Source organism: Rissa tridactyla, chromosome W, assembly GCF_028500815.1.
Source record: "Rissa tridactyla isolate bRisTri1 chromosome W, bRisTri1.patW.cur.20221130, whole genome shotgun sequence".
Taxonomy (NCBI): domain Eukaryota; kingdom Metazoa; phylum Chordata; class Aves; order Charadriiformes; family Laridae; genus Rissa; species Rissa tridactyla.
The window spans coordinates 27,029,577-27,055,329 of record NC_071496.1 but is presented as its reverse complement, the minus strand read 5'-3'; the positions used below and the strand labels follow the sequence as shown (position 1 = coordinate 27,055,329).

The 25,753-nt window shown below is 40.8% G+C and overlaps 1 protein-coding gene across 1 annotated transcript in view; it reads left to right on the top strand.

Annotated features, from left to right (window-relative positions):
* The first annotated feature begins 522 nt into the window (after positions 1–522).
* LOC128902091 (mesoderm induction early response protein 3-like) overlaps positions 523–25,753 on the top strand; it is a 33,267-nt gene continuing 8,036 nt past the window's right edge. The window contains exons 1-10 of the mRNA XM_054184445.1: positions 523–613; positions 1,466–1,490; positions 3,624–3,772; positions 10,182–10,316; positions 11,856–11,976; positions 14,184–14,269; positions 14,467–14,539; positions 19,881–20,032; positions 20,497–20,578; positions 23,319–23,413. Coding sequence (XP_054040420.1) covers positions 605–613; positions 1,466–1,490; positions 3,624–3,772; positions 10,182–10,316; positions 11,856–11,976; positions 14,184–14,269; positions 14,467–14,539; positions 19,881–20,032; positions 20,497–20,578; positions 23,319–23,413 — 927 coding nt within the window. The 5' untranslated portion in view covers positions 523–604. The remainder of the gene's footprint in view (positions 614–1,465; positions 1,491–3,623; positions 3,773–10,181; positions 10,317–11,855; positions 11,977–14,183; positions 14,270–14,466; positions 14,540–19,880; positions 20,033–20,496; positions 20,579–23,318; positions 23,414–25,753) is intronic.

The following is a 25,753-nucleotide window of genomic DNA, read 5'->3' as shown; positions in this document are numbered from 1 at the left end:
GGTGCTAGCATAATTGCTAGCCCTCCTCCACATCAGCATCTAGGAAGGGGATCAATACGGAGTGAAGAGCAGGTCACACAACCGGGTACCACTCGGTCGTGGAGTAACGTTTCCGCACAGTATTCCCGGCCGCGAAACAGGACTGCAAGTCGCGGCAGTCACAGACAAGCTGATCCAGACGGGCGCGGCGTGGCGCCGAAGCCAGGGGGTGTCCGAGTTAACTGAGCTCCAGCCGGCCGCAGGGCCCCTGAGGCAGCACAGCGAGGGCCCCAGCGACTCCCCCTCGCCTCACCCCGGGACGAGCAGCCTCTACTAGCTGAGGCTTCCCCAGGCGGGGAAAGGGCGGCGGCCGGGGCCGCGCCCCTCAGGCCTGGGCTCCGCGGCGGGCACCGAGTGCCCTCTCCGGGCGTGCCAGGGCGGGATGCCACAGCGCCGTTGGAGGCGGGGTCCCGACACTGCCTCCTCCGCCCCAGCCCGGTCCCGCCGGCCCCTCCGCTCCCTTCCTCCCTGGCCGTCTCTAGCTGGAGCTCGGCAGCTGCTATTGGCTTAGCGGTCCCATCCGGGCACTCGGCGCAGCGTTGTTGCTCGGCCCGATCGTCCCAATATGGCGGAGGTGAGCGGGGAAAGCGGGCTGGGGTGTTAGGGTTTGGTCAGCTCCCCGTGAGGCCCCGCCGCCGGCAGGCCACCCGCGCCCGCCTCGCCATCTCCGTAAGGCGCTTCTGGGGTGGTGAGGCGGCGCGGAGTGGACGGCGAGGCGGCCGGCAGCGCCGAGGAAGTGGGAGCCTGTGTGACTAGGCCGCACGGCGAGTGCCGCGCAGCGCGGGTGCCGGGTTCGCAGCCTGCGGGCGGCCGACAAGCCGTAGCCGGGCACGGAGGGGGGCGCGGCCGCCGCACTGGGCCCTGGGGGGCGCGGAACGAGCCACTGCCGGCGGCACCGCCGCCGCAGCGCGGGCGATGGAGAAACGCCCGGTGGGAGGGAGGAAGAGCGAGCCCTGGGCTGAGAGCGGGGAATGGTTTAGTGATGGTTTTTTTTGTCAGTGTTAGGTTGATGGTTGGGCTAGATGATCTGAAAGGTCCCTTCCAACCTAGGCAATTCTATGATTCTAAGAGGCGGCTGGTCCGGCTCCCTCTGCCCCTGCCTGCCCCTGTCATGTCCCTCCAGGGCCGGAGGGAGTGGGAGTACCGGGCCGGGTGCGGCTCCTGGGGGACTTCTACCGGGGAGGAGGAAAGGAGGGAGTCAGATAGAGAGCGAGGGAAGGAGGGATGGGAGAGGGTGAACGGGATGGAGGGGCGAGCAGGGCGGGGGCCGGAGACGAGGCTGGCGGGGAGCGTGGAGCGGCCGAAAGGGGTGGGGAAAGGGGGCAGCTCCGGGGGTGGAGGGGAGAGGGCGTGAAATGGAGACCCACTACGTGCTGCTAGGCTGGAGGGAGCTTACGTCTCACCTCGCTCTCTCCTCTTCCCGCAGGCTTCCTTTGGGAGTTCGAGTCCAGGTTCGTCCTCGGTACCTAGCCTGCTGCCCGCACGCTGCTCTCCTTCCTGCTCCTTACCAAAGTTACCCCCTGTTGCCTTGTAGCTTTCCTAATGCTTCATGTTCACATAACTATCTGCCTGATTTTTAAGAGATGTGTGCTGTGGAGCTCTTCCCTTAACTCTGGTCGCAGTTAGTAATTGGCTGCTCGGAACCCAAAATGAAAACAAAGTTTTGTAGCACTTTTAAGTCAGCATCTAAGTAAAGCCATGTAGACTGGAGAGAGACTGCTTCTCTTGTTGCTGATATCTACAGGCTTGTGTAAATCTCTGACTTCTTAATAATATCACAAAATGTTTAAAACCATAATGATATGCAATTGTTAAGGCTTTAACTACTGTTAAAGTTCTTTGGAATGCTTTATACAAGCAAGCATATTTAACATCAGCAGGGCTATTCATGAAGAAGTATTCGGGGAATGCATTTGCTTCTGTGTAACTGCTTTCAAAATTGTCTGGTTTTAATCTTTTTAAACTATTCTTATTAGATTTATTGAGCTTGTATTATTTGAATATGATTTTAAATTAGATATTGAGTCTTCAGAGCTACTAAAGAAGTGGGACTTTTTTATCTAAAGTCTGTGAGTGGATTAGAACTTCCACTTGAGTTAAACATAAAATGAATTAGAACAGGGAATAGAAGCAGTAATCTTGAGCATACGTATATATAAATATATATTATATTAAGGCAGTTGACAGTTCTTTAAAAGCCATAGGATCAGGATGTGGTGGCCAATGGTAGAAAAATTCAACACATAATGTCATAATTGGAGTAGTATTATCAGCTATACTGAGAGCTCTATGAGACCACAATATGAATAGCATGTGAATAAAAAGCATTTTTGGCCTGAATGTTTCCCTACGGTATGGCGTTAGGAACTTTCACAGTATTGTCTTAAGCAAGCTAAACGGACAAAGTTTACTTTAATTACCTGCATATAAGGAATGAACACTTAGCATAATTGCTGAAAAATTAATTAGATGCTTTAAGACTCAGAAGTGTTAGTATATACAACTTTTTTTTTTTTTCTTAGAAAAGCATTGAAAATTTGTAGCTATTTCCTTCAAAACTTTTACTATTTCCACTATGTGGAAATAATTCTTAATAAAACTTTCCTTTGCTGCTTGTAAGCCAAAAATTGCAACAGAGCACTAGTATGTAAGAACTAGAAGGGGAAATCGGAAGTGAAAGAGAAATATCCTAATCTGTTTCTTTTCTCCATCCTGAAAGCTTTAAGAAAGTGAACGTTAAAGAACAAAACAACCCTGTATTTCAGTAATTTTCATTGTAGACCACTGACTTTGTCAACTGTTAGAAAGGTTATCAAAATGCACTTAAAATAATAACAGTACTTTTTTGATGACTTATGAATATCTCTTGAGTAATGAAAAAGCGTCTGTTGGAGTACAGAGCTGTCACAATGACTTGTTAATTAATGTGATTTATTAGAAGAGTTTTGTTATTTCTGGTATATTTTCCTCTACATTTATTGAAACTATGCTATGTTTGATCTTCCTTTTTAGATCAGGTGCTAAGAATTAAATTAGTTTTAATAAAAGATCTCATCTGTGAGGCTAAACTAATCTGAAACGAGTCTTGCTGCTTATTTTGCTGTTAGTAGGAAGCTGATTAGCAACCTGTTAGCTGTTTACCAGTGAAAAAACTATGCTAGTTACCATATAAATCATATAAATAAAATCAGAGTCTATAAATCAGTGTCTTGCAGCATCTGAAAACTTGTGATATGTGGACTTTATACCTTGATGATTTCAAGGATGTTTTGAACAATCTTTTATTCAGTAAAATATTAATTTGGGATTGTACTTTGTGAAACTTTGTTTCAGTAGTTTAGATACTTCTCCCAAGTACTCTGTACTACAAGAGAGAAAACTGCACCTATTGTTTACAAGTACAAAAAGGGAAGGCCAGCTAAAATAGCTGTATTTGTCAAGTAGTTAGGAATTTGTTCCAGTTATTCTATTGAGAGTTCTGACCCTGTATGTAAAAAAAATTCATGCAACCTTATTTTTTCTGTGATGTAATTTCATATGTCGGTATAGAGAAAAATATGACTCAAACTAGGGTTTTTTGATAGTTGGCTCTTTATCATCTGAGGATCATGACTTTGACCCTTCTGCTGAAATGCTGGTACATGATTATGATGATGAGCGAACTCTCGAAGAGGAGGAGGAAATGATGGAAGAAAACAAACATTTCAGCTCTGAAATCGAAGATTTAGAAAAGGTAAGAGTGACTTGCTCTGTCCTAAATGTTTGTATATGTTGTACCTTTTTTTAGTGAAAAGAACACTCAACCAGTTCTTTAGTTTGTATTGTATAATGCAGCTTCCTGCAAAATGTCTTTGCAGTTTGTTTAAAAAAGAAAAGAAAATCAGGTTTGGTTAGGATATAGCAGTGCATCCTCACAAAAAGGCTGAACTTAGCTTCTCAAAGATATTAGTGTTAAGTTCAGATTCTTCTTTTTCATTTAATAAACCTTTCACTTTGGAAGAGAAATTACTGAAGCAGGTTTGAGTTCTGTCATCTAATATCACTTATCACGTCTAAGTTTTATAAGTTGGAAATAAGTTGAAATTGTACGTTTTGCATACTATTAAGTGACAGCTAGCTATGTTTCATTCTGTTGGTCAGATTTTGTTTTTCCAATCTGGAAACACAGTCCTGTTTTAGACATGATGGATTGCGTTCATTTGCTACGTAAATTGTAGTTCTATGTCTCAGTTTCATCAGTTTGGCATTTGGTGGGTTTACAAAATGACCAGCATGCTCCTTGGCTTTTCCTGTTCCTTTTTACACTCTTTAATTACATGGTTTTCCTATTTATACCTCTTGTTCATCTGTGGCAGTACATCACCCATTTTAAATGCCTGCTGAATGCTGAACATCCACAAACTGATGCTACTTGCATTACCATTCAGTGACCCATTTACACCACTCAGCATAACTGCAGATTTTGGTCAACAGAATTCTAGGAAAGTGTAATTTTTAGCATTAAATATGAGGCTGTGTTTTTGTAGTCCATGTAAAAACAAATTTTCTAAATGTAGAGTTGACAGTATTTATACTCCTGGTGACTTTTTTTTTTTGTCCTGCTACCTTTACAATTATATATTTGTTGATTATGAACTTGCAATTATGATACCAAAGCAGCTTGCCAAGTCTGGTGGTTAAAATGGAGTTGTTACTCCACAAAATAATCTTATTGCTTCTATAACAGAAGGACAAAGAACTGAGACACACTCATCTTAAACACTTTATTACTTTATGTCCTGATCCTGGAAAGGCTTGGACGTGAGTTTACGTTGTGAAAAGTCTTTGCAGGACTAAGACCTTAGCTGACTAAAGAAAACAAGTAACTTAATCAATGTATGAGTTCAACAAGAAATTCTTAAAGGTATTATAACTTTTAAAGGTATAAATATTGGAAAGTATTTCTAATTCTTTGATGACTTGAATCGGGTAAGTAAAAAAAAAAAATCTCTATGGTTTGTTGTTTTATTAATCGTGTTAGGATGCAAGTATGATATTTAGTAAAATCATTTGATCAAAAGCTGTTGGAAAAAAACAAGTTATAAACCAAGCCTTTCTCTTGATTATTTTTTTTTTATTTCTTATTTTTCTTGCTTCTGTATCATTAGCTGTCTTTCTCCTATTGCCTTCTGTACTGGTTTTGGCTGGGATAGAGTTAAATTTCTTCATAGTAGCTTGTATGGGGCTATATTTTGGATTTGTGCTGAAAATAGTGTTGATAACGCACTGATGTTTTAGTTTCTGATGAACAGTGCTTCCACAGTGTCAAGGCCTTTTCTGCTCCTCACAGTGCCCTGCTGCTTGGGGACTGGCTGGGCATCCGTTGGTTGGTGGTGAGCAATTGTTTTCATTTGCATCACTTGTCTTTGTTGGGTTTTACTTCCCCCCATCTTTTTTTTTTTTTCTTTTCCTTAGAATTTTTATAAAAATTATTATTTCTTTTTAATTATCAAACTGTTTTTATCTCAACTCATGAGTTTCTTTTTCACCTTTACCCTTCCAATTCTCCCCCCATCCCATGGGGGGGAGGGGGTGCTGAGTGAGTGGCTGTGTGGTGTTTAGTTGCCGGCCAGGGTTAAGCCACAACAGTCCTTTTTGGTGCCCAATGTGGGGCACGAAGGGTTTGAGGTAACAGATGTGACCAGAGCGTATTAGAAGGAATTTATATCTGTTAATAGTTACTGGTCATGATACTGATTTATCTGTTCTTGATATTAGTTTATCTGATCTGTGCCGTGCTCCGTTTTTTGCTGTACATGTTAAAGACTGGGTTTGGCTTTTGCAGTTTGCTGTGCTTTGTAGTGCTTAGTGAGGTTTTGCCTGGGAAGATTTATTATTAAAACACTGGCCTTGAGCTTAATCTGGTATTGAGCTCTGTACTGAAGCCATTACTGTACTTTGGGTACCATTGCATGAAGACAATTAACAATTATACTTCTTCCTCTGAGAGTGTTTTTTTGTGGAGGAAATACAGAATGGCACCTTCACCACCACCTTCTGTGATGTTTTCTCCCTCATTACAGTAACTCTTCAGTATCTTGAACATCCTTGGGTAGTCAAAGTACTTCTGATGGTATTTCTTAGGAATATTGTTTTGGCTTTTTCTAAAGTTAACAAGCTGTTTAGGAATATCACCCAGGCCCTGCGGCTGTGTGGTTATGGGTGTATGGGTATGTGGGAGAATATGGACGGGTAGAAAGCTTCTCACCTCTGATGGTCTGGAACTTCACTCCTGAACAAGTGTGAAATCCTGATGAAGTGATAGAATGTTTTGGGCGGGGGGATGGGGGGGACGGACACAAATGCATGCCCTGGCTATTCCAAAGCAGCACAACTTTTTGCACTGTGCTGGGGTCTGGCCTGCACCTACCAAACACTGCTCAATACTTTTCAGCACCCTCAAGGAGAAGAGAGGGTCTCTGGATCTGAAAACATATCAACAGACACTATGGCTAAACCAGAGACCCAGCCTTCAACTATATCAGTCATCCCTATAACTAAAAAGAAACAATGGAAACAGAAGTCAACTTGTTTAGTAAGGGATGAAGAAGCTTCTCCTAAGAGGGAGCAGGAGAGAGAATCAGAAGAGGCAGCCTGTTCTGCAGCAGAGCAGTCACAAGAACAGGAGGAGGAAGATACTGAAATCATAAATGAGAGAAACCACCCTATTCCTGAGTGAGCTGCGAGATATGCAAAAAGATTTCAGCTGTCAACCAGGCAAGCAAATTCTCAGCTCGTTACTCTGATGCTGGGATATTGGGGTAAATAGACAGAAACTAGAAGATAAGGCCATTGACAAAGGGATTAGAAAAGGGCAGGATTCCTCAGTCTTTGGTGGCGACTCCTGTCAAGTGTGAAGGACAGGTATCCCTTCAAGGAAGATCTTGCAAATTCCTGAAGCAAATGGACCACCGTTGGTGGTGGAGGTGATCTATAACAACCTGGATGACAACCAGGTATCCAAAGACCTGGATGAAATCTGGTGCACGTGGTCCATGTGGTGAAAGTTTGTATGAAGTGCACTGATGTCATATGCCAACACCCTGGTGATAATGAGCTGGACAGACACAGAGGTACTAACTATGGAGGGACTGGCCAGACAACTCCTAGAATAAGAAGATAATCTTACTTCTTCCCTACGGGCCTGTGTCTCTGCTGTGGAGAAACTGACCCAAAAATTATCCCAGCACTTCAAGAAGGATAGATCTTCCTCACCCACACCTACCAATGTCTCAGCTATTAAGAGTCAGCCTTTTTCTGCTGAAGGGAGAGGGTACCGGTGGCACACAACGTGTGCAACCCTGTGGTTCTATCTGCGTGACCGGGGGAGGACATGAGGAAGTAGGATGGTGAACCTACCTGGAGACTAGAAGCTTGTGTACAGGAACTGCAAGGTAAAACAACAGCCAAAAAGCATCCATCCAGGAAAATTACTGCTCCAGTGTCTGTTGGGCAGAGTAGAAGGTCTGATTGTACTTTTGACCCTGATGAAGAGACTTCTGGTTTGCAGTTACAAAAAATCAAGTAATGAATACTCCAACCAGGAATAGAGGGGCCCTGCCTTTGGCCAGGCAGAGGAAAGGGACAACCAGATTTACTGGACTGTGTGGGTTTGATGGCCTGGCACATCAGCCCCATGGGAGTATAAAGCTCTAGTGGACACCGGTGCACAGTGTACCCTAATACCATCAGATTAGAAAGGGGCAGAGTCCATCTGTATTTCTGGAGTGAAACGAGGATCCCAACAGCTGTCTTTGTTGGAGGCTTAGGTAAGCCTAACTGGGAATGAGTGGCCTAAGCATCCTATTGCGAGTGGTCCAGAGGCTCCATGTATCCTTGGCATAGACTACCTCAGGAGAGGGTACTTCAAGGACCCAAAAGGATACTGGTGGGCTTTTGGCATAGCTGCCTTGAGTATGGAGAAGATTAAGCAGCTGTCTGGCTTGTCTGGCCTCTCAGAGGATCCTTCTGTGGTGGGGTTGAGGGCCAAGGAGCATTGCATTGAGTGGGTGTATCAAATCCCCTATCATGCACCAGCCTCTGGGAAAATTGAATGATACAATGGACTGTTAAAAGCTACTCTGAGAGCAATGGGTGCTGGGACATTCAAGCATTGGTATATATGTTTAGCAGAAGCCGCTTGGCTAGTTAACACTAGAGGATCTGCCAGTCGACCTGGCCCTGTCCAGTCAAAATCCCTGCAGACCATGGAATGAGATAAGATCCCCATAGTACATATAAGGAACTGGTTGGGGAAAACAGCCTGGGCTATTCCTTCCTCAGGAAAGGGCAAACCTATTTGTGGGATTATTTTTTGCTCAAGGACCTGGGTGCACTTGGTGGGTAATGCAGAAGGATGGGGGAGTCCAATGTGTACCTCAAGGTGATTTAATCCTGGGTAAAAATAATCCATGATTTGAGTTTTATGATGGCAGTGTTACATGATGCTGTACGTCACCACTGCTGTGGCTGTCATATGTCAAAGGTATTATAGCAGGAACCTCTCGCTGCTAGCCAGGCTAGAGGCAAGAGGAGGAATTTGTTGCAATGTTAAACTTTATGGCCTAGTCCAAAGGGACCGGGGTGGATAATGTAATGGAAATACCTTTAAATTGTTGTAACCCATGATTTGAGTTGCATGTTATAGGAAGGACTACAGCAGAAGCCACCTGAACCATTGAAGGAATGAATCTCACAAGAAGCAGAGCAAGTGCTGCAGTGACCTGACTTGAGCTGGTTTTGGTGCCCAGTAACTCCACGCAACACACCACCTCTCCTGTCCTGAGTGAATACCATAACAGATAAAGCCCAAAATCATAGAAGAAATGAACTCAATTAACATTTTATAGATATTTATGGACATTTTACAGACATTTTATGGGGGGAAGGGGTGGTTAATGAGGATGTATTGCGATAGGGTGGTGCCTGAACATGACATAAATGATATGGAATAAGGAGCGGAGAATGTGCTGGTTTTGACTGGGATAGAGTTGAATTTCTCCCTAGTAGTTTGTATGGGGCTGTATTTTGGATTTGTGCTGAAGATAGCGTTGATAACACAGGGATGTTTTAGTTATCGCTGAGCAGTGCTTACACGGACTCAAGGCCTTTTCTGCTCCTCACGCTGCCTCGCCAGGGGCTGGGGGTGCACAAGAAGTTGGGAGGGGACACGGCTGTGACAACTGACCCCAACTGACCAAAGGGATATTCCATACAATATGATGTCATGCTCAGCAATAAAAGCTGGGGGGAGGCTGGTGAGGGAGCCACTGCTTGAGGACTGGCTGGGCATTGGTTAGTTGGTGGTAAGCAATTGTTTTCTTTTGCATCGCTTGTCTTTCTTGGGGTTTTTTTTTTTTCCTCTGTCTCTTTGTTGTTTTGGTTTTTGTTTTTTTCCCCCTCCTCTTTTCCTTAAATTTTTAAAAAAAAATTGTTTCCTTTTAATTATTGAACTGTTTTTATCTCAACCCACGAGTTTCTTTCTCACTTCTACCCTTCCAATTCTTCCCTCCATCCCACTGGGGGGGCTGGTGAGCAAGCGGCTGTGTGGTGCCTAGTTACTGGGCAGGATTAAACCACAACACCTTCTCAGCAGTCATTATAAAATATATTATGTGGAAGATGGAAAGGAGAGATAAGAAGTTGCTATATTAGTTTGCTTTTTTGGTGTTTTGCACACTCGTAGCTGTATTATATAGGACTAAAGTCTTCAAGTTTTTCTGTATTTCTTTCTTGTAGGGGGATTGTTAGTGTTTCTAGTATATCTTCTGTCTTGAAGAAATATAGTCAGATCATGTTCAACAGTATGAATCAGATAAGGAGCAGATTTTTAATAATTACTCTTTAGTTTCATCCGGTGAATGGGTTTCTTCAATAGCTTGATGGGTCTTCATTATATGCCAAGAGAAATGATTATGAATTATTTCAGTCCTGTGCCTGAAAATACTTTAGATCTTTAATCAAGATTCCTGCTTGTAATTAAGGGTTTTTCTGTTTGTTTTTCACTTTTTTTTTTTTCCCAAATATGTCTTATCCTTTTAGGCCCAAACTGTTTATAAGTATTTGGCAGTATATTGAAATGTTTGTAAATCTTCTTGTATTAGGAAGGAAACATGCCATTGGAAGATTTACTGGCATTCTATGGCTATGAACCCGTGATTCCAGTTATGGTCAGTTCCAGTGCAGATAGCTCTCCAAGTGAACTTGCAGATGAACTTCCAGATATGACTCTAGATAAAGTAAGTCAGAACTATTTTCCCCTGTATTATGGTTTAAAAGCAGAAATCCAGGTGACCTTAAATTATATTTCACTATCTCTTGATGTTACAAAATACATATCTTTGTCAATTTCAATATACAATTAAGAGTTACTGTACTAGTGGTGAACTCAATGATCTTAAAGGTCTTTTCCAACCTAAATGATTCTATGATTCTACTCTGAATTCATTCTTTTTTCAAGGATATTGAGGATCTGAATCTAATTATTATTATCACACTTGCACATGCACAGCAACTTTAGTGGCACTATATTACTACAAATGAGAAATGAGTAAGTTAATGGTTCTTCTAAAATGCATCCAGAGAACTTTAAATAAATTTCCTTTTTTTTTTTTTTAATAGAAGTGGAATTTTTCTGAAAAGATCTACATTTTATTTTAATGTATGTAATGTCCAGAAATGATAATTCTGGCTTCCAACATACATGTCATGTTATCAAAACTTTGTGGGTAACTTGAAAATGCACTCCTGAATGCTTTGGAATGTTCCTTTCAAATGCATATAATTTGGAAAGGTCCCCCAAAGTCGGGGAGTGAGAGAGAGATTATGTGTAATGACTAGATGTGTTGCATTGTTGAATATAAAAACATGAAACTTCAGTTTTTGTGATTCACAGGCTAACTTTGAATTCTGAATATGCAGCTAGTAGTTTGTATTGTAAAATCTGTAGGTAGTAAGTATGTGTCTTTTTTTTTTTTTTTTAATTTCTGTAAGTATGATGAAATGATAAACTCCACAGAAAGTAGGGTATAATGATGGCTCTGCACATCTGATTCTCATTAGGAGTCACAATTGTGTTAAGGCTACAGAAATGTAGTTGGCCTGTTGTATAATATAGTTCTTTCCCTCCCTAATCTATACGTGTCTGCTAGTGGAGGAAGTGTGCTTTTTCTTTCTTCCTTTTTTCTTTTTTTAACATACAGAAACATAATTTTTTTGTGGGGGATTTGGGAGAAAACAGGTTGTCTATTATCTGTAACTCTTCTCAGCAAAAGTCTACAAAAGTGCCTGGCTACTTTGTTTTTTTGGTGTGTGTTTTGTGGTTTTGTTTTGTTTGTTGTTGGTTTTTTTGTTGGTTGTTTCCCCCCCCCCCCCCCCCCCCCCCCCCCCCCAGAGTTTAAGGACTAACAGCCTGTTAAAGCTTTAGTATATCTGTGATACAAAGAATGGCAGAATCCTAAAGATTTCCACTGGCATTTTTCATTGGAGGAACATCTGAGATTTTGATGCTTGCAGAGGTTACTGCTTGTGCGTTTATTTTAATAGAAGACAAGGGGGAAATGAACCCCTGTGTTCAACTTTGAAATGAATGGTTATATTTGTTCTGAGATTTGGGAGTGAACTAGCTTTTTAATTGAGAGAGGATGATCTGCTAAAATTACTTATGGTAAAAGAATTCATTTTAATTAATGGGACTTACAATTTGCTGAATCTAAATGCTCACCAGTTTATACTTAATAGTCAGTCTGAGGTTTTATTTTTTTATTTTAATGATACAGGAGGAAATAGCTAAAGACCTCTTGTCGGGTGATGATGAAGAAACGCAGTCCTCGGCTGATGACTTGACACCATCAGTTACCTCACATGAGGCTACTGACTTCTTTCCTCGGCCGTTAAGATGTAGGAAACCTGATTTAATAATAGTACTTAAAGAGTCTTAGCATTATATATATATAGCTTCCTAGTTTAAAATATCAAAATTGCAGAGTAGTGCTGACTTTACCAGGGATTGAGAAACAGTACTTCGCAGGATGTTGCACATGAACGTTGTCTTTGTTTGATATTATTGATTACCTAAAAGACCTATATTACTGTGCTCCAAGCACAAGTACAATTAATTTTTCTACAAATGCAGTAACTTTTCATAATTAATAGTTAATGTGTTGAGGAACACTCTTCATGATTTTCAATATGTTGGTGAATGACATGAATATGTAACCCATTCTTTCAAATTAATGTTTCTCTACTGAAATTTTTCCTGCTGCTTTTAAATCAGTGGCTCCTCCATTCAGCCTGTGGATGTGAACTGGGACATGGTTTCTTTGTGATTATTTCCCTTCACACATTCAACAGTTTTCCATAGGACTTCCTGAGCTGAAGTGGTTTTATATGGGATGGGGTCTATGAACCCACGACCACCAAAATTTCACTACCCATGGAGCTATCATGGGAAAGATCTGAGAACCAGTGGTTCAGTTATCCAACCTGGACAAGATATTCCTCATTGCTCCAACTCTAGTACGCCATTGAACAAATGAACTGCAATAGACAATGTGGAGGATTTTTATCACAGTTTTAATTTAGCAAGCATCTGTTTCTGGGGGATTTCATCCCTCTAGAGAAGAGGGATGATAAAGGGGATGTGCTGTCGCAGTCATCATCAGTTGTAGCCCTTTGCATGCTGCTGACTGTGTAACATAAGATATTTGTATTGAGAGAGATATGCAAAAACCTTAAAAATTATAATGCCCTCTTTTAGTTAAGCAAACCCCAACCTTGCTGGCACTTAAACATTGCTTGTGAACTGTTAATGAATATGACACTGAAAGTGTGTCAGCTTTATGGAAAAAATTATTAGCCCCTCATCTTACTCAAGATTAAGAAATTGTCATCTTTGCTTTCAGCTATCATGGCTTTCTATCAGAATGTTACTCTTTCTCTATTAGAACTTTTGGTTGGACATTTTAAAATCGAATATCCACCATTTCAGGGAGAGAAATGTCGGTTTTCAGTGCTGTTGACAGCTTCATCTTTTTTTTTTTTTTTCTGATCCCTGTCTATTTCTCTAAGATAACATTCAATTTTAAGATAAACATGACTAACATATAGACTATTTTAATAAATTTGGATTAATTTGAAAAAATAGTTGCATATTATTATCCAGGCATATTGTCGTTTCATGCATTCATGTTATCTTCTTACCTGCTACTTCTAACAGCAAAAAGAGATAGACTGGTGATTGTAGTAATGACTACAGAAGAGGATCCTCAGTCCAATACAGTCTTGGATATTGTCTCTGATGTTGATGATTCTATTTAGTTGTGATGCAGCTAAAATTGCAACCCTATTTATGAACATGTTGTTACTGAAAATTGAGAATACAAAATAATTGAGAATACAAAAATAATTTAATCTTATCAGAACTGCAGATTCCATTCTGCTGGGGATAAAACAAAAAATAGAGTTACTTCAGAACCCAGGACCACAGTGTTCCAGATTCTAAAATGTGTTATTCTGTAGAGCACTGTATTTTAATTACTTGGAGTGCTCTGCTGTATTTCTTCCCAAGGAAAAAACCACAAACATTAAAGAGGAATAAGCAGCCTTTTGCTTGTTCTATTTTGTGTATATCTAATATATCTTCACTCCATGCTGAGGCAGCCTTGTTTAAAGTAATGTTTTGAATGCCCATTAAAACTTCTGATGTAAGGCTTTAGTAGGTAGTAAAGACTTGTCTTCAACTTTACTTCCTTTGTGATTAACCTGGGGCTAAGTCATAGCCCTGGAAGTTTTCTGTTTTTATCATACCTTTTCTATAAGGTGTAAGCCTTTATTGAAGAAAAAATTATCTCATTTCCTTTTGACTGTTAGAAATATAGTAGATTTATCATCACTGCAACTGAGACAATGTTTCAGTTCTGCAATATACAAGTACCAGTGCTTTCTGACTTCATGCTGGTTTGGTAGAAATGTAGATCAACAGACTCATCATGAGTGTCTTTCAGAATGAAAGCAGGGGCTCCTTTCAAAAGTAAAGGATATCTTGTAGTTCTGTGTTTGAACTGAAAAGTCTTCCTAGCTTAAATTGAACTTCTTTGTGTCTGAAGCAAACACTACGTGTGATGGAGATAAGGAATCAGATGGTGAAGACATAGAGGCAGACAATGGTAATTCATCTGAAGATTTGAGAAAGGTAATAAAGATATATTTAAAAAAAAAGTTAAGAAAAACTTTGCTATTAAGAAAAATGCGTTAAGATTTGTAGTACATATCTAAAATAATATCTTAATTCTGGAATTCTTTGCAAAATGCCATGTTAATGTACTTTGTAATGCTTCCATGCACAAAATATTAAGATCATACCTTTGGTGATTTTTGTTACATCTTCAGGAAATAATGATTGGTTCACAATATCAGGCTGAGATTCCACCTTACCTTGGCAGATACAGTGATAATGAAAAGGGTAAGTTCTTCTGTTTTACTTTTTATCTTATATTTATACATAACAGTTGATGGAAAATTGTTATTTAAATTTATAAGATAAATTCAATGGATTAATTAAAGTCTGAGACTTTTAAAAAAAAAAAACAAACAAACAAAACCTAGTCAACTGAAGTAACACAGCTGTATAATTATATCTCAGAAGTGTGATTCTACAACTTCGAGAGGAGATTCTCAAGAAGACATAGGAGGGTGGATTACAGTGTTAATTCTGAAGTATCTCGTAATATTAGGAGGCAACAAACTGGGTCAAGAAGGAAATATTTTCATCAGAGTATCATTAACTTAGTTTACATTGAAGATCTTCAAAACAGTATTTTTCTTTGCTTGTTTTTTGTCAAGCACAACAGTGTGGGTTACAAAATGGATATGAAAAACAAAGCAATAAACTATTTTAAATTTCCATAGCGTGAGTAGATGATGTAGGTCCTGATACACCTTGTCTTTTAAAAAAATATGATGTTTTAAGTATGATGTTATTTCTGTGTAAATTTAGGTTAAAAACTGCAATTGTACTAGAGTAGAAAAAATAGCTTATTTAATAGTTTTATTTGGTACATTTAGAAACCTTCACTATGAGAAAAGTATAGCACATATAGCTGTGGAATTCAAAAAGCAAATATTGAAAGAAATTTGCTCATGGGTGGAACAGCTGTGAAATTAAGGAACAGTTTAGGGGATATGTTAATAAATGGAGGGCATCCCGTTTTTTTTCTTCAGTAAGTTACTTGTGTTTGAACTGTAACGTTTCATGGAAATATCATTCTAGTGAAGTATATCAAGTCTTTTCACCATTGCCAACTGTTTTTTGAAGAACGATCCTTTGCAATAGAGTTGCAATGTTTAGTATGGATGGAAGTGTAAGCATTAGCAAGTGAACATCTCTTGTGTTGCTTAAGAGACCTAGGAAAGGTTCATATTTTCTGAGATTCAAGCATGATGCTTACTGGTTGTAAGATACGGAGGAGTAAGAACCAGATTTATCTGGATAGTCCTTTTACTATTTACACATTTTGACTTCTCCTTGTCCGAGAACTAGAGAAGGGCCAATAGCCAGAAGATGATCAGGAAGGCGTTAATCATGGAATCATGGAATTTCAGAGTTGGAAGGGACCTCTAGAGATCATCTAGTCCAACTCCCCTGCTAAAGCAGGATTGCCTAGAGCACATTACTCAGGACCGCATCCAGGCGAGTCTTGAAAGTCTCCAGAGAAGGGGACTCCACAACCTCCCTGGGCAGCCTGTTCCAGTGCTCTGTCACCCTCACCGTAAAGAAGTTTTTTCTCATGTCTGATCGGAACTTCCTATGTTCCAGCTTGTGCCCATTACCCCTCGTCCTGTTACTGGGAACCACTGAAAAGAGTCTGGCTCCATCCTCCTTAAACCCCCCCTTTAGATACTTGTAAATATTAATAAGGTCTCCCCTCAGCCTTCTCTCCTCCAGGCTAAAGAGTCCCAGCTCTCTCAGCCTTTCCTCATAAGGGAGATGCTCCAGTCCCTCAATCATCTTTGTTGCCCTGCGCTGGACTCTCTCCAGTAGTTCCCTGTCTCTCTTGAACTGGGGAGCCCAGAACTGGACACAGTATTCCAGGTGCGGCCTCACCAGTGCAGAGTAGAGGGGGAGAATGACCTCCCTCGACCTACTGGCCACGCTCTTCCCTATGCAGCCCAGAATTCCGTTGGCCTTCTTGGCGACAAGGGCACATTGCTTGCTCATGGATAATTTACTGTCTACCAAGACCCCCAGATCCTTTTCTTCAGAGCTGCTTTCCAGCAGGTCCACCCCTAACCTATACTGGTGCCTGACATTCTTCCTCCCCAGGCGCAGGACCCTACACTTGTCCTTGTTGAACCTCATTAGGTTCTTCTCTGCCCAGCTCTCCAGCCTGTCTAGGTCACGCTGGATGTCAGCATGGCCCTCTGGGGTGTCAGCCACCCCACCCAGTTTGGTATCATCAGCGAACTTGCTGAGCATACGCTCTGTCCCCTCGTCCAGGTCGTTGATGAATATGTTAAACAATACTGGTCCAAGTATTGACCCCTGGGGGACACCACTGGTTACAGGCCTCCAACTGCTCCGTTAATCACAATCCTGAGTCCTGTCACACAGCCAACTCCCAATCCACCTCACTGTCCCCTCATCTAGTCCACACTTCCTCAGTTTCCTAAGGAGGATGTTATGAGAGAGACAGTGTCAAAAGCCTTGCTGAAGTCAAGGTAGATGACATCTGCTGCTCTGCCCTCATCCAGCCAACCAGTTATAACATCATAGAAGGCTATGAGATTGGTCAAGCATGATTTACCCTTGGTAAATCCATGTTGACCACTTCCAATATCTTCCTGCTCTTGAACGTGCTTGGATATGGCATCCAGAACGAGTCGCTCCATTACCTTCCCAGGGACGGAGGTGAGACTAACTGGTCTGTAGTTCCCTGGGTCCTCCTTCTTGCCCTTTTTGAAGACTGGAGTGACATTGGCCTTCCTCCAGTCCTCAGGCACCTCTCCTGTTCTCCATGACCTTTCAAAGATGATGGAGAGTGGCCAAGCAATAACATCTGCCAGCTCTCTCAGCACTCGCAGGTACATCTCGTCAGGACCCATGGACTTATGGATGTCCAGTTTAGCCAAGTGGTCTCTAACCTGATCTTCCTCTACTGGGGAAAACTCTTCCTCTCTCCAGACCTTCCCCCTTGCCTCCAGGGCCTGGGATTCATGAGGGACAGCTTTAGCAGTGAAGACTGAAGCAAAGAAGGCATTCAGTAGCTCTGCCTTCTCTACGTCTTCCACCACTAGGGCGCCCATCTCATTCGTTAGTGGGCCTACGTTTTCCCTAGTCTTCCTTTTTTCTATTGATATACTGAAATAACCTCTTCTTGTTATCTTTAACCGTGGTGGCCAAGATGAGTTCTGCTTGAGCTTTGGCCCTTCTAATTTTCACCCTGTGTAGCTTCACTACATCTTGGTATTTTTCATAAGTAGCCAACCCCCTTTTCCAAAGATCATAAACTTTCCTTTTTTTCCTGAGGTCCAGCCAAAGCTCTCTATTTAGCCAGGCTGGTCTACTTCCCTGTCTGATTGTTTTTTGGGACTTGGGGATGGCCTTCTCCTGAGCTTTAAAGAGTTACTCCTTTGAAGTAAGACTAGCCTTCCTGGGCACCTTTGCCCTTCAGGACTGTCCCCCAAGGGACACTCTCAACCATGCTCCTAAGCAGGCCAAAGTTCGCCCTTCGGAATCCTAAGGTGGCAGTTCTGCTGGCTCCCCGCCTTGCTTCACCAAGAATCGAAAATCCCATCATTTCATGATCACTCTGCCCAAGATGACCTCCAATCTTTACATCCCCTACAAGACCTTCTCTGTTAACAAGCAGCAGGTCCAGTAGGGCACTTCCCCTAGTTGGTTCCTTCACCAGCTGTGTTAGGAAGTTGTCTTCCACACACTCCAGGAACCTCCGGGATTGTTCCCTCTCTGCTGTGTTATATTTCCAGCAGACATCTGGGATGTTGAAGTCCCCCACATGAACAAGGGCGAGTGATAGCGAGTTCTCTGCCAGCTGCTTATAGAATATTTCATCGGCCTCTACATCCTGGTTGGGGGGGTCTATAACAAACTCCCACCATGATGTCTGGCTTATTGGCCTTCCCCTTGATTCTTATCCATAAACACTCAACAATGGCGTCACGCATATTGTTAAGTTCTTGGCATTCAAAACTGTCCCTGACATAGAGGGCCACCCCACCACCTCTCCTTCCTTGCCTATCCCTTCTGAAGAGTTGGTAGCCGTCAATCACCGCACTCCGGTTGTGCGTGTCTTCCCACCACGTTTCTGTGATGGCAACTATATCATAGTTTCCCTGCTGTACAATGGCCTCCAACTCTTCCTGTTTGTTGCCCATGCTGTGTGCATTCATATAGATGCACTTCCGCTGGGCTCATTGCCTTGCCAGTCTGACAACTTTATCTGGAATGAGCTGGTGCTAGAGATAACCAGTGAGAGTATTGTCTGCTGGCATTGCTAAGAGCAAAGGGGTAGCTCCCAGATGGGAGAGCCTGAGGAGCTCCTCTTGAGAATATCAGGTATGGACTCCAGCAAGAAGTGCTGGGTTGTCTTGGTTGATAATGGAGGTTGAAGCTGAGCATCAGCTGTGCTCGGAGAGGTTGGACCTGGCTGTATGGGTGGAGAATTCTGTGAAAGCCTCTTCTGTACTCCCTGAAGAGCTTGTGATGGCAAACAGGGGCTTACATTTCTGCTATGTAGTCACAGCTACGGGAATTGTCTTAGGAGGTAGTTCTGCTCTTCTATAAACCTTACACTTGTAACATGTCTGTTTGAAAGCTTTCCGTGTTCTTAAGCCATAATAGAACTTTTAAAGGAGATGTAATTTTATTCTTCACCTTAGCTTAATATTCTTTCCTGCAGTTTTATGAGAGATTTGAGAATCTTCTTCATCTCTTCTACTGTAACTGCCATTATGCTTCTGTGTTTGAATTTAATAACTCTAATTTTGTATTGCTAAGAGAGTACATGAAGCATTGTGTGTACCGTTAATCACATCTATTGATCAGAGTAAAGGATCTATAGTTTAATATAGAATTTAAATGTGTGCACAGACAAAGGTTCAGGCCAACTCTTGAATATTTCCAATATATCGTCTTTCAAATAAGCTACTTAAGAGGTGCATTTTGGTATACTATGAAGGAGGACTATACATCCTGATCGCTTGTAAAATATGGAACGTACAAGTTGTTAACAGCATTTGGTTATTAGTGAATGGAAAAAGAAATTACCACACTGAGACCTAGATTTCCATTCTGTTAAGTAAGTTTTGGCAAACTTTAGTTGAAAAAGACTAGTTAGCCACTGCCTTTTTTTTTTTTGGCGTGATATTTGAAATATTAAAGTAATATCCTGCACTCTTTTACTGTAAACTATAGCTTATTTGTTGAAAACAGATGAGTAAAACTGAGTTGTTTTGCTAGTTTGTTTATATGAAGATGATGAATACATATGCATAATTTGACTTGAATCATCTAGCTGTCAACAATCTGCTCCTCTGTAAAGACTCTGTCTCAAGAGTTCAGTCCCTTATCTTGTCCTCATGGAACCTGAATCTCTTCGCCATACCACACTGCAGAGTCTGTCTCTTAACTGAGGCTTTTGGGTAAAAAGCGAGCTGCAATTTAAAAGTGGCATGATGGTGCTTGATTTTGATTACTTCTGTATTCCTGTTCTTTGTGAAATAGCTTTTTATGTTATAGCCTTAAAAATGTCATACCTGGCATTAATGGGTTTCTGTTTTAACAGCCTATGAAAATGAAGACCATTTACTTTGGAAACCTGATGTGATCTCAGAAAGTAAAGTTAAAGAATACCTTTTTGAAATGTCCTTAAGAACAAGAAATGAAAACATGATTGGCAGAATTCCTGAAGGACTACATACACGGGACAATGAACAAGTATGTTTTATATCCTGTTCCATTCGTGACACATTGCTTTGTAATTAATATGTTTTCTCTTTCTCTGCCTTGTATTATAAAGGCAGCAATATTCAATTTCTTTTTTTTTTTTTTTATTAGATGTTATCGGGGTCAGGATCTTATTTGCAATTTTAAGCACATGCCTTAAAATGATGAGTATTTGAATGTTGGTAGTGTTGTGATCTGTGATGTTTCCAATTGCCATGCTGTTGACAAATCCACCTTTTCTAATAATTGCATATGATGGTTTACATTTGTTTAATTAAACCTTGCTTCAACTTTTGAATGATTTTGCTTTTGGTGGTTGTTTTAAAATTTTCATCCTGCATAAAGATAAATCCTTTCTTTTTATGTTAAATATGCTCACTGAAAGGCTAATTTAAGAAGTTTAGATTGGATATTGCAAACTCTGACTCTTTCTAAAGACTTCTTCTATTTTATAGGCACTATATGAACTTCTCAAAAGTAGCCATAATGTTAAAGAAGCAATTGAGAGATACTGCTCAAATGGAAAGGCATCTCAGGGTAAGAGAGAGTACCTGCTTTTTAAGAAATGTGTGTTTGGAGGAAAAAAAAAGAATAATAATAATAAAAAACAAAAGGTTGCATAGAAAAACCTTGAGTAAGATTCAGATTGATGAGCACATCCCTTTCCATGATATCTTGTGCACAGATTAGGTATAATGTGACTGTTAGCCAGATTTCTGCTAGAGAAGTTTGCAAATTGTATAAAGGTTGCAGGATCAGCTTTTACACCTTTTCTTCCCTTCTTTCCTTCATTGCCATTTTAAGAATGGCACAGACTGAGGAGAAGGATGGGGAGAGTCCTGATTTTGCTCCCAAAAGGCAGTTCTCACCCACATTACAGTACCTTTTTGAGATCATGATCAATTATAATCTGATGGCACTTATACCAGAATCAGGAGAACATAGCTGGCTATGTGAGTGAGCCCCACTCTCTTTATCACTGTGCTAACAACCCTATGTGTTATGTCAACCCTAAACTGGTTCTACTGTATAGTTCTATAGAACTTTGGTAGAGTGTGGAGAGATTAGCTTGAGTTCACAGTGGAAAAGGAGTTTCCATCTTGTTTGTCCCTAACTTTATTACTTCCTTAAATAAAAATCAGAGTTTATCATTTAGCAAAGACAGTTCTTTATCCTGTATATGTGTTGCATAAAGCAGAAATGGACTATGAGCCTTGGTATAAATTGGTATTCTGGCAGATATTCCCTACTTAGAACTGGATCCAAAGGGAATTTGAGTGTTTATGAATTAGGTGCTGTGAAAGCTAAGTATCTAAGGTAAAGCTGAAGGGAACAATAAGGAATATCAGAGCAGTGCTTCAGAAAGCTCTCCTACAAGAAGAGATGGTGTAGAGCTAAATGATAAGGAAGTATCAATTGCAGAGCTGTATCCTAAACTCCACACCTCTCTAGGATTTAGATTCTTGTTTTAGGACTGAAAAATACCTCTGCCCATATGTGGGTCAGAGCCCCAAATTCTGTCCTAAGAACTAGTACCCACCCTCTCCCCCACCCCAAGTCAGGTGGGATTTCTACCCTCATTAAAAATGGTAAAGGATGATAATACTGTTAGTGTCTATCTCTTAGAGTAAACATGGTGCTATGATCTACTCTACACACTGATGTTCACTGCTATTCTCAAGATGAAAGTTAAAAATTCACATCTCCCAAGATAATTTCTTAACAGTGAGACTTTGTGGAGATCTCTTTTCTTTGGAGCTTGAGAACTCTGTAGTAAGGAGTGCAAAATTAATGGTGTGAGAGAGAAAGAAAATGGCCTTGTAGTGGAATGATTATCACTTTCACCTGGGAGCAGAAAGATCTTGATTCCAGTGTCTGCTTCCAGAAATGTTTTGAAATGTGTTATGTGGTTGTTTTTTGTTGGTTTTGTTTGGTTTTTTTTTCCATTGGCTTTAAATGACACCTGAACAGATCACCATTATGAATGTAAGATGCCCTGAAATGTCCCTCCTTTATTATATATAGACACAAAGCTATAATCAAGATAGGGAAACAACAATACTTAAGATAAAACTAACCTACTTGAATAGCTTGAGCTACTTTGTTTTAAAACTCGTTCTTTTTTTAGTGATTTTCTTTTGTTTAATTTGTAAAACTAAAATTCAGTTTTATATTTAAAAAAAAAAAAGAGAGATGCTATTCCTTTTTATGGTTTGAGAAACCCACAGCAATTTATTGTTGTTCAGACAATTATTGTATCACCCGATAACCCCTCCCTACCTGGGAAGGGGAATCGGGGGAAAAAAACAAGGAAACCCGAGGAGGGTTGAAATACAAACAGATTTAATAGAATAAGACTAGATAATTAACATTAATAACACTAAAGAACCAATATTGATCCCAGTACCAAGATAAAATATACAAGGATTATACTCAGCCAATCATATCAGTAGGAAGCTGTGCACTCCCAGCAGTGGACAGTGAATGTCGGACACTGCGAGCACTATGGCTTTGGGAGGAAGGGAAGGCCTCAGGATTCCGTCACTGTGACAAAAAGTTCTCAGGATCACAGCTAACAAGGAAGAGAGAGAACTTTTGCAGCAAACTTTCTAATTTATATTGAAAGTGACATTCATGGTACGAAATAATCCTGTTGGCCAGCCTGAGTCAAGTGCCCAGGTCTCACTCCTCCTCATCCCTGCACCTTGCACCTGTCTAACTCGAAAACACTGAGACCTTGAAACCGACATAGCCTAGCTGGCTATAAAGTAAATATTGTCATGAACTCAGACACCAGAGCCTTCCAAAAGTGGAGTTTTCCCCAGCATTAGCAGAGAAATTAGTCCTGTGTTGCTCAAACCAGGACATTCCTTCACTCTTCCCCCCCTCCCCCCCCCAACAGCCACTGTTCTTTGTATCTGATGCAAGAAATATTCAGAGAAACACTGATATCTCAGTGCTGTTATCAAATCTTGTTATTTTTTTTGAATGACGAACTTCGTAAGAAATAATAAATCAAGTCTTTTGAATGTCCTTTGTCCTCTAGGATAAAAGACTTCAGAAATCAGACTTTTATTATGAGTCTCTATAAACAAGAATGTTAGATTTCAGGTAGGATATCTGTAGAGTAGAGGAAACAACATGGGTCTAAATAACAATTATTGGGTTTCTTATAGTGTGTTTGGATATTCATGCATTAGCAACAAGAATATTTTTTTCTCTGTAAAAGGTTAGTGAGTGAAAATAACTTTATCATGCTACTTTTGCAATTGTCTAGAAGAGATGACAGCATGGACAGAAGAAGAATGCAGAAGCTTTGAACATGCACTTCTGATTTATGGAAAAGACTTTCATCTCATACAGAAAAACAAGGTTAGTATTTTAGTTAAATGGAAGAATTGGTAGATGATAAGATGCTGAAAATTTGTAAAAGCAATGCGTTTTTCAGAAGTCATGCATAAGAATGAAATAAGAACCAATATATTAAAAACAGCTTGGCATTTTTGTGCTGATTTTACCTCCGATGTCATTGGAAAAGCTAGGTGTTGCAAGATGAGTCAATATATTATCTCTGAAATCAACTTATGTTGACAGTACTTCCATTTATGCATTTATATTATAATTTAGTTTAAATGCCTGCCTCTCCTAGAAGTATAATATTTCCATAACAATGGAAATGCATCTTTGTTATTTTTGTCACCAGGAAGGTGTAATTCTACAGAAACAGGCTTAGCTCTTTGTGTTTTCAGAAAGTGTAGTCATCCATCAGTACTCTGGTTTCTGGCAAACGAAGGAGTTATAGTCTTGATCTGGATTTCTTCTGGTTGACTCCTCTCTGCCTGAAGAATAGGAATTTAGTTTTTCATGTGTGTGTTTGGGTTTTTTTGTTTGTTTTTTTTTTTTTTAATCATGTATCATTTGATACAGTTGACAATATGGATGTTTCCAAACTTTCTGTACATCTCTATATTTTGATACCACTTTGAGGTTTTGTAGTGGTTTTGGCTGGGATAGAGTTAAATTTCTTCATAGTAGCTTGTATGGGGCTATGTTTTGGATTTGTGCTGAAAATAGTGTTGATAATGCAGGGATGTTTTTGTTACTGCTGAGCAGTGCTTACACAGACTCGGGCCTCTTCTGCTTTTCACACTGCCCTACCAGCAAGTAGGTTGGAGGTGTGCAAGAAGTTGGGAGGCGGAGACAGCTGGGACAGTTGACCCCAACTGACCAATGAGATATTCCATACCATTTGACATCATGCTCAGCAATAAAACTGGGGGGTGAAGGTTGGTGGGGCTGCTGCTGTTTGGGGACTTGGTGGGGCATTGGTTGGTGGTGAGCAATTCTTTTAGTTTGTGTCGCTTGTTTTTCTTGGTTTTTATTTTCTTTCCTTTTTTTTTTAACAATGTAAACTTTTTTTTCTTTAATTATTAAACTGTCTTTATCTCATCCCACGAGTTTCTTTCTCACTCTTATACTTCCAATTCTTCCCCCACTCCTGGGGAGTGAACAAGCAGCTTTGTGGTGCTTAGTTGCTGGTCGGGGTTAAACCACAAGTTGTTTCTTTAGGAGACCAGTGTTTTTGTTGTATTTCAGGTACTTTATAGGGTTGTGGTTGCTGTTCAACAACAGATAGTCCTGCTGTTGTGGTTTGGCCTCAGATGGCAACAAAGAACCATGTGCCGATCTCTCGAGCTTCCCCCAACATGGGGAAGAATCGGAAGAAAAAGGCAAAACTCATGGGTTGAGACAAACGCAGTTTAACAGAACAGCAAAGGGAACAAAAAGCAACAGTAATAACACGAATAGAGGAATATACAAACATGATTATGGAACCACCGCTCACCAACTGGACCTGGGACGCCCCCTTCCCCAGCAGCTCTGAGGGATGGAATACCTGTGTCTCTGCCGAAGCCTGCGGAAAATTAACCCTATCCCTGCTGGAACCAGGACATTATCCACCCCTTATTCCATACCATCTATGTCATGCCCAGATCTTACAGGTTCCAATGAATTGCCACCACTTTCCCCTGTCTTATATAAAATATATATATATATATATATATATACACACACACACACACACACGTACATATACATACAGATATAATGCCCTTAGTCTGTGGGCTATCCCTCTAAAATGTCCGTTGGGTTCATTTAATCCATGACTTTGGGCTCCATCTGTTAGAACAGTCTCTCGGGGCAGGTGAGATGCTGCGTGGTGCTGGCCTGTTGCATGCTGTATTTTTGGAGCTTGTGGCTGGTGTACCTGGTGCGGCTCATGCCCACAGTCCATGGGCTGAAGATGTAGATCTTGAGGAGGTTGCTGGGTGCCAGCTGCTGAGGTCAGTTCTGATCCCATCATTGCTGTGCTTTACTCAATTTTTATTTTTTTTTTTATCAAGGTCCTTAATTTGGGTGATTCTTACTGTAGTACAACTGATAGCAATTATAGTAATGAGGGACATACAGTGACAGGGTTATTTAGCAATTAACAACACCCAATTTGATTCATTGGCTATTCTCACCCAAAATCAGATCCCCATGAGGTACACATCGGACCTTCCCATCCTTCCACATCACCCACCAAGTGCACCCAGGTCCTTGGGCAAAAGCAATCCCACGGATGGGTTTGCCTTTGCCTGAGGCAGGACTAACCCAGACTGTCTTCCCTAACATATTCTTCATGTGCACTATGGGGACTTTATCCCC